General features: G+C 50.4%; 1 protein-coding gene across 2 annotated transcripts in view; it reads left to right on the top strand.

Annotated features, from left to right (window-relative positions):
• Positions 1-323: 323 nt before the first annotated feature.
• Positions 324-8,922, top strand: part of frem1b (Fras1 related extracellular matrix 1b) — a 36,061-nt gene continuing 27,462 nt past the window's right edge. The window contains exons 1-8 of one of the 2 annotated variants that reach the window (XM_069688145.1): positions 324-442; positions 3,376-3,712; positions 3,791-3,885; positions 3,984-4,243; positions 4,386-4,585; positions 4,915-5,238; positions 5,737-5,845; positions 5,945-6,076. In XM_069688145.1, coding sequence (XP_069544246.1) covers positions 3,485-3,712; positions 3,791-3,885; positions 3,984-4,243; positions 4,386-4,585; positions 4,915-5,238; positions 5,737-5,845; positions 5,945-6,076 — 1,348 coding nt within the window. In that variant the 5' untranslated portion in view covers positions 324-442; positions 3,376-3,484. Of the gene's footprint in view, positions 443-2,719; positions 2,756-3,375; positions 3,713-3,790; positions 3,886-3,983; positions 4,244-4,385; positions 4,586-4,914; positions 5,239-5,736; positions 5,846-5,944; positions 6,077-8,922 lie in introns of those variants that run through there. The other variant, XM_069688146.1, reaches the window with a different exon arrangement.

The raw sequence follows: 8,922 nt of genomic DNA on the forward strand, positions 1-8,922 counted from the left end.
TGGAGCAGACGGAGATGAAGCCTGAGAGACGGGCTGTAAAAATAAAAGTCCAGGAAACTCTTCACCTCACTTCCTGTCTCTCTCTCTGCTTCAGGACAGCCTCTCTCACCCCCCAACCCATCTCCCCTCCCACTCCCACTCCCACTCCCCATCCCCCTCCTCTCCTCCCCCTCTCACCCCCCCCTCTCCTCGCCTCACTCTGAGTTGGACCCAGACGTGTTTTGGTGACTGCAAGCTGTGGAGGGGGGGTTGGCGGCAAACAATGAGTGTGAACTGTGTGTGTGTGTGTGTGTGTGTGTGTGTGTGTGTGTGTGTGTGTGTGTGTGTGTGTGTGTGTGTGTGTGTGTGTGTGTGTGTGTGTGTGTGACAGCATTCCTCTTCCTCTGAGCGCGTGCAGAAGGTGAAGAAGACGGAGACGAAGACTGAGCTGCAGCAGCCGGAGGTAGGTGTCGACACACTCCTCACATCAGAGGAAACACAGCCAGGCAAGCTTCAGACGGACGCTCACACTCTGGAAACTTTCAGACTTCAAATCCTGCAGATCCTACACACTCTCACACACTCTCACACTCTCACACACACACACACACACACACACACACACACACACACACACACACACACACACACACACACACACACACACACACACACACACACACACACAAGTACAGAAATACACGAGTACACAAGTAGACGGAGCAGACTGACATGCACTCGCTGTTAAAATCCTGGACAGATCATCGAGAGAACAGATCAGCTGATCACAGAGCAGAACAGCTCAGGTGGAACGACTTCACATCTCAGTGTGTGAACAGAAACTCAAGTACAGACAAGTCAGACTGAGTCACAGGAGGATCAACTGTCTGATGAACACCTACTGATACAACTCAAACACTGTGTCAAAGATGAACCCACAAAGGGTTAAACACATGTATGAACGTTCAAACACGTGTGGAAACCGTTAAAGTCATTAAAAGACAAACTCCCGTACCAACAGAAAGCAACATCAGACTAATTAACCACCTCTGAAAGAGATTTGTACAAACAATTCTCTTTATGAACAATAAGTCGTGTACGAATGGAAAAACTCTCTCACAAACACAAGAACTCAGAAACTCTAGTAACAACAATGATATTCAAAGACTAATATCTTCAAACGTTGGAAGTACTTTTAATTTATCTGAGTTCACGGTGGATATAAACTGATGGGCAATTATTGCGGATATATAAACAAATACAGTAAATATAAACAAATAAATATTAGAAAAACTTTGTTTGAACAGATGAACTCTCAATCCATAAATTCCAACCTAACCAGTTAAACTCCAACATAACCAGTTCAACTCCAACACAACCAGTTAAATTCCAACATAACCAGTTAAACTCCAAACAACCAGTTTAACTCCAACACAACCAGATAAACTCCAACATAACCAATTAAACTCCAACATAACCAGTTAAACTCTAACATAACCAGATAAACTACAACATAACCAATTAAACTCCAACATAACCAGTTAAACTCCAACATAACCAGTTCAACTCCAACACAACCAGTTAAATTCCAACATAACCAGTTAAACTCCAAACAACCAGTTTAACTCCAACACAACCAGATAAACTCCAACATATCCAATTAAACTCCAACATAACCAGTTAAACTCTAACATAACCAGATAAACTACAACATAACCAATTAAACTCCAACATAACCAATTAAACTCTAACATAACCAGTTAAACTCCAACATAACTAGTTCAACTCCAACATAACCAGTTAAACTCCAAACAACCAGTTCAACTCCAACACAACCAGTTCAACTCCAACACAACCAGTTAAATTCCAACATAACCAGTTAAACTCCAAACAACCAGTTCAACTCCAACCTAATCAGTTAAACTCCAACATAACCACATAAACTCCAACATAACCAGTTAAACGCCAACATAACCAATTAAACTCCAACATAACCAGTTAAACTCTAACATAACCACATAAACTCCAACATAACCAGTTAAACTCCAACATAACCAATTAAACTCCAACATAACCAGTTAAACTCTAACATAACCAGATAAACTCCAGCATAACCAGTTAAACTCCAACACAACCAATTAAACTCTAACATAACCAGATAAACTACAACATAACCAGTTAAACTCCAACATGACCAGTTAAACTCTAACATAACCAGATAAACTCCAAACAACCATTTAAACTCCAAACAACCAGTTAAGCTCTAACATAAGCAGGTCTGTCTGGTCATCCTCCCTCCCCCCGCCCTCCCCACCCTGTGTTACCCTGTGATCCTGACACTAACGTGGAGGTCAAAGGTCATCAGGCAGCAGTGATGTCATGAATTAAAGTGAAGTGTCATCAGCTCATCTGTTGGATGGGAAGTGACACGCTGGCTCCAGTTGGTACCCCCGCTTTGAATCCTCCCCCCCACACACACACACACACACACACACACACACACATGCTCCCGCTCCACTGTCCTGGGACACCTCCAGCACCTCTGCAGGGTCACACAGATTAACCCCTAGTTTCCTGCAGTTGGCTGGGTTTGAAGTGGAATGGAGGGAGAAAGCGTCTTCCGGCCGGGCGTACGGAGCAGCGGGGGAAGAAGCTGCGCCGGCCAGCTGCATGCTGGGAGTTTTTTTTCAGGGTGTAGAGGGTTTAGAGGAGTTGTGGTGCTGGATGAGGACAGTCAGAGGAATCAGAGCTGAGGACACACTGCTCAGGACTCTTGGTGAGTACCGGAGGAGGAAGTCTGTGTTGGAAGAGGTCAAAGGTCGCGTTTACAGCAGGGTTGGTTGACGAGGGTCATCAGCTATTCGATGCAGAAACAAAACCAACGGTTACAACAGGTTCAGCAGAAGAAGTTTTAAAGTCAAACTGATGTTAGAGTAGAAAGTTTCCTGTTTTCCTTCAACACAAGAATAAAGCTACTGCTGCTGCCACCTTCTGGTGGCTCAGGGACACGACAGGTTCACCAACGGTGTGTTTGTTCTGCTGCGTTTGCTCAGATAATCACTGCAACCTCCGTTTTGGCATCTTTTAGCTCCTCATTTTGGTTTTGCGGCGCGTTTTCAGTCCTCCGTGTTTCCATGAAAAACTGAAACCAACAAAATGACGACTAAACTTCGACTCATTCCAAAGAACGACAAACCGTTCGGTTCCTGATGTTCACTTCTATCACACTGCCTCCATTTGCTACTTCCTGTGATCTGAACACTTCCTGTTGACGCCTCCTGGAACAGAAACACTGCAGCTTCAGTTTCTGCAGGAAAGTTAATACGGAGCACCATTCAGCACAGGTTCTGTTTCCTTCAGACTGAACTTTGTTGCCAAACTGTTTTCCTCCTGCAGACCGAAGACGAAGTGGACCGACCCGGAACCACCAAAGCCTTCAGAACACCTGAACAACTCACCTGAACGTCTCACCTGAGCGGGGACCCGAGGTCCTCCCTGGTCCAGCATGGCATCCGGCGGGGCTTCGGTGCCGCTGCTGCTGCTGCTGGTGATGACGGCCGCCTGCAGCCGGACTCTGGTGGTACTGAATTCGGGCCTGGAGGTCAGCAGAGGTCGCTCAGCCTTCGTCACAGAGGCGGAGCTGCAGATCGGCGTGGACCCGAGCGCCGACTGTAAGGTGGAGGTGGTGACGAATGAGCCGCTGACTCAGAGGGTTGGCAGGCTGAGGCCACAGGTGAGGACAGGTGAGGACAGGTGTGTCAGTCCGGCGGCTTCGGCACCGGGTCGGTGACATGGTTCTGTTGGTCTGCAGGTGTTCGACTGCAGCTTCCTGCGGGACGAGGTCCAGTACATCCACAACGGCAGCCCGCTGCTGGACGAGGACGCCGTGATGCTCCGAGTCTACCGGTGAGTTCATTTATTTACTTTCTGAACATCAGACGTGTCCGGCAGGATGTCGATTACACGAGGACTCCGTGTTCTGTCCGTGTTCTGTCCATGTGCAGGTTCACATCCTCGCACACGCAGGTGGAGACGGCCGTCCTGAAGGTGCGGGTGGTGGACTCGGGCTCTGGCATGGTGCAGCTGGGCGGAGCTCCGCTGGTGGTCCCTCGGTTCTACGGTCTGTCCAACGCCATCGACCGCTCGGTGCTGAACATCCGGACTGCGGGCGACCTGGTCTGCACCGTCCGACTGATGACCTCTGACCTCAGCGTCCCAGCCGTGGGTCAGCTGGTGAGGGAGGAGGAGTCCACGCAGAGGAGGGGTGCGTTGCATCGATCATAATAAAGAATTAAAAAGTGCATTGATTGAAAAGTCAAATCAAATGTAAACATTAAAAACATGATAATAAATATGTAAATAAATAAATAGAGATAAAGCAGACGTGTTGTTGAAAACCCCAACAGGCCGGACGGCGGCGGCGCTCTGTCCAGGAAACAAACCGTGTCTTCACGACACGCAGCAGCTTCACTTCCTGAAAACCAGCTGTCAGGACTTCCTGAGCTCCAGACTGAAGTACCAGCACCTCAGCCCTCCGTCACCGCAGGTCGACTACATCCCCATCAGGGTGGAACTGAGGGAGCAGGCCACCCGGGCCCTGCTGGAGGTATGGGAGGAGATAATCATAATAATGATAATAAGATCAATAACGATCAGACACGCTGGTTATTATCCATTTCACAGCACTCGTGTGGAAATGATCCAACAGAGCTGAGAAACTCCAGATTGTGTTGAGTCAGTAGTTGGCAGTCAGGAGGCGACATCCCACCTCCATGTTGGTCTGTGGGGAGGGGGGGGGGTCTCCTTGTTAGCACGTAAACAGCAGTCTTCATGTCAGACATGTCATTTCTAACACATCTGATTGGCTGCTCTTGGCCATCGCAGCGTGTTGCTTCACACCTGCTCCGTGTCGCTAAGTGTTGTTCCTCCTCCCAGTCGGAGGCCGTGTGGTTGCCGGTTCTGATCCACGGAGCCGTGCAGAACCAGCCGCCCCGGCCCGCCTTCATGGCCTCCTTCATCCTGGAGGTGGACCAGTTCGTCCTGACACCGCTCACCACCGCCGCCCTGGACGCCAGCGACCTCGAGACGCCGCAGGACCGGTTGGTGTTTAACGTGAGCGCCCCCCCCGCCGAGGGTTACATCACCCACCTGGACGACCACACCAAGCCCGTCCGCTCCTTCACATGGCCGGACCTGCACGACATGAAGGTGGCCTACCAGCCGCCCAACAGCAGCCAGTCGCAGCGCCGGAACCTCGAGGTAACATCGACAACACAAAGACCACCAACAGAGAAACCATCTCGACTCATCAGTTGATTTATGAACCTGATAAACATCATCAGAGTTCAAAGTTTAACTGAATGAGATCAGTTGGTAAATGGAGCCGTTACTGAACCACTGAATGTTTTATTCAACCAAACGATTCATTTACAAGCTCTGAGGCGGGAACACTTGCAGCTGACCCATTAGTGACGAGGACCTTTAACGCAAAACACCACAGACCAAAAGAACTGTAAACGTATTTATGTGAAACAATATTAAAATATGTACAAAAGTCTCACAGATGAAGGGTTCATACAACCAAACCAAACCAAAATAAACTTCAACCCAGGAGTTCTGTTGGCCCACCCACGGGCCCTCAGAACGCTCCGGGTGTGTAGCGGGTTTGACTTGGTTCAGAAGAGCTCGTTAACTGGACCTGATTTACACATTTCAGCCAATCATGGAGCTTCATTCTGTCCCCATGTCTCTCGGCAGGTGGAGTTCCATGTGATTGACAGCTCCTACCTGAGCAGCCCGCCCATCGTGGTCCACATCTCCATCAGGGTGTCTGAAACGAACGCACCCAGAGTGTCCTGGAACATGGGTACGTTTGTCTCCCGCTCGGGGATGTCAGAGCGTCTCCGCTGTGATGATGTCAGAGCGTCTCCGCTGTGATGATGTCAGAGCGTCTCTGCTGTCTCAGGTCTGGATCTGCTGGAGGGACAGTCTCGACCAATCACGTGGGAGGAGCTGCAGGTCGTCGACAACGACAACATCGACGCCGTGTACCTGCTGGCCGTGGACGGACCACTGCATGGACGTCTCAGTGTCAGAGGTGAGGGGTCAAAGGTCACAGAACCGTTTTAGCCGTGATTAAATGTCAGCTGTACGGAAATGAAAGTCTGACGTTCACACTCAGTTCTTCCTTTTAATTTATATAAAACTTAATGAATTCAAGTTTTTATTTGATATTTTAATAAAAACTGAGCCTATCAATTTTTATTTTTTTTATTTTTTATATAATTTTGGATTTAATTGTTCTGGTCTTTCATTAATCTCAGAAATCAGCCGCTTTGTAACGATGACACATTCAGACATCCACAACACTAAAATGTGATATCATAATTTAAGTATTTAATTATTTCCATGCTTATTTATTTATGTTGAAGTCATATTTTACCCTCTTATAATGTGATTCCGAGTTATTGTCCTGATGACGACCGATGACAGCAGCGGTCGGATCACCTGCAGAGTTCCCCTGTTCTCCTCTTCCCCTGTTCACCTGTTCTCCTGTTCACCTGTTCCCCTGTTCTCCTGCTCCCCTGTTCTCCTGTTCCCCTGTTCCCGTTCACCTGTTCTCCTCTTCCCCTGTTCACCTGTTCCCCTCTTCCCAGGTTCACCTGTTCTCCTGTTCCCCTGTTCTCCTGTTCTCCTCTTCCCCTGTTCACCTGTTCTCCTCTTCCGCTGTTCACCTGTTCTCCTCTTCCCCTGTTCCCCTGTTCTCCTCTTCCCAGGTTCACCTGTTCTCCTCTTCCCCTGTTCACCTGTTCCCCTCTTCCCAGGTTCACCTGTTCTCCTGTTCCCCTGTTCTCCTGTTCTCCTGTTCCCCTGTTCACCTGTTCTCCTCTTCCCCTGTTCTCCTCTTCCGCTGTTCACCTGTTCTCCTCTTCCCCTGTTCCCCTGTTCTCCTGTTCCCTTATTCACCTGTTCTCCTCTTCCCCTGTTCTCCTGTTCTCCTCTTCCCCTGTTCACCTGTTCTCCTCTTCCCCTGTTAACCTGTTCTCCTCTTCTCCTGTTCCCGTTCACCTGTTCTCCTCTTCCCCTGTTCACCTGTTCCCCTGTTCTCCTCTTCCCCTGTTCTCCTGTTCCTGTTCTTCTGTTCCCGTTCACCTGTTCTCCACTTCCCCTGTTCTCCTGTCCACCTGTTCTCCTCTCCCCCTGTTCTCCTGTTCCCCTGTTCCCCTGTCCACCTGTTCTCCTCTTCCCCTGTTCACCTGTTCCCCTGTTCACCTGTTCCCCTGTTCTCCTGTTCCCCTGCTCACCTGTTCTCCTCTTCCCCTGTTCCCCTCTTCTCCTCTTCCCCTGTTCACCTGTTCTCCTGTTCCCCTGTTCTCCTGTCCTCCTCTTCCCCTGTTCACCTGTTCACCTGTTCTCCTCCACCTGTTCTCCTCTTCCTCTGTTCTCCTCTTTCCCTGTTCTCCTGTTCCCCTGTTCACCTGTTCTGCTCTTCCCCTGTTCTCCTCTTCCCCTGTTCTCCTGTTCCCGTTCACCTGTTCTCCTCTTCCCCTGTTCACCTGTTCTCCTCTTCCCCTGTTCACCTCTTCCCCTGTTCACCTGTTCACCTGTTCTCCTCTTCCCCTGTTCTCCTGTTCCTGTTCACCTGTTCTCCTCTTCCCCTGTTCCCCTGTTCCCCTGTTCCCCTGTTCCCCTGTTCTCCTGTTCCCCTGTTCCCCTGTTCTCCTGTTCCCCTGTTCTCCTGTTCTCCTGTTCTCCTGTTCCCCTGTTCTCCTCTTCCCCTGTTCACCTGTTCTCCTCTTCCCCTGTTCTCCTGTCCTCCTCTTCCCCTGTTCACCTGTTCTCCTGTTCTCCTCTTCCCCTGTTCACCTGTTCTCCTCTTCCCCTGTTCTCCTGTTCACCTGTTCTCCTCTTCCCCTGTTCACCTGTTCCCCTGTTCTCCTCTTCCCCTGTTCTCCTGTTCCTGTTCTCCTGTTCCCGTTCACCTGTTCTCCACTTCCCCTGTTCTCCTGTCCACCTGTTCTCCTCTCCCCCTGTTCTCCTGTTCCCCTGTTCCCCTGTCCACCTGTTCTCCTCTTCCCCTGTTCACCTGTTCCCCTGTTCTCCTCTTCCCTGTTCTCCTGTTCCCCTGCTCAACTGTTCTCCTCTTCCCCTGTTCCCCTCTTCTCCTCTTCCCCTGTTCACCTGTTCCCCTGTTCTCCTGTTCCCCTGTTCCCCTGTTCTCCTGTTCTCCTGTTCCCCTGTTCTCCTGTTCCCCTGTTCCCCTGTTCTCCTGTTCTCCTGTTCCCCTGTTCTCCTGTTCCCCTGTTCTCCTGTTCCCCTGTTCCCCTGTTCCCCTGTTCTCCTGTTCCCCTGTTCCCCTGTTCCCCTGTTCCCCTGTTCCCCTGTTCCCCTGTTCTCCTGTTCCCCTGTTCCCCTGTTCCCCTGTTCCCCTGTTCCCCTGTTCTCCTGTTCTCCTGTTCACCTGTTCCCCTGTTCTCCTGTTCCCCTGTTCCCCTGTTCTCCTGTTCCCCTGTTCCCCTGTTCTCCTGTTCCCCTGTTCCCCTGTTCCCCTGTTCTCCTGTTCCCCTGTTCCCCTGTTCCCCTGTTCTCCTGTTCCCCTGTTCCCCTGTTCCCCTGTTCCCCTGTTCTCCTGTTCCCCTGTTCCCCTGTTCCTCTGTTCCCCTGTTCTCCTGTTCCCCTGTTCTCCTGTTCTCCTGTTCCCCTGTTCTCCTGTTCCCCTGTTCCCCTGTTCCCCTGTTCTCCTGTTCTCCTGTTCCCCTGTTCCCCTGTTCTCCTGTTCTCCTGTTCTCCTGTTCCCCTGTTCTCCTGTTCCCCTGTTCCCCTGTTCCCCTGTTCCCCTGTTCTCCTGTTCCCCTGTTCCCCTGTTCTCCTGTTCCCCTGTTCCCCTGTTCTCCTGTTCCCCTGTTCTCCTGTTCCCCTGTTCCCCTGTTCCCCTGTTCCCCT

The sequence above is a fragment of the Brachyistius frenatus genome, unplaced genomic scaffold (genome assembly GCF_029030835.1).
Source record: "Brachyistius frenatus isolate BFR_SWC_R1_liver_20210118 unplaced genomic scaffold, ASM2903083v1 Contig_533, whole genome shotgun sequence".
In the NCBI taxonomy this organism is placed as follows: Eukaryota; Metazoa; Chordata; class Actinopteri; family Embiotocidae; genus Brachyistius; species Brachyistius frenatus.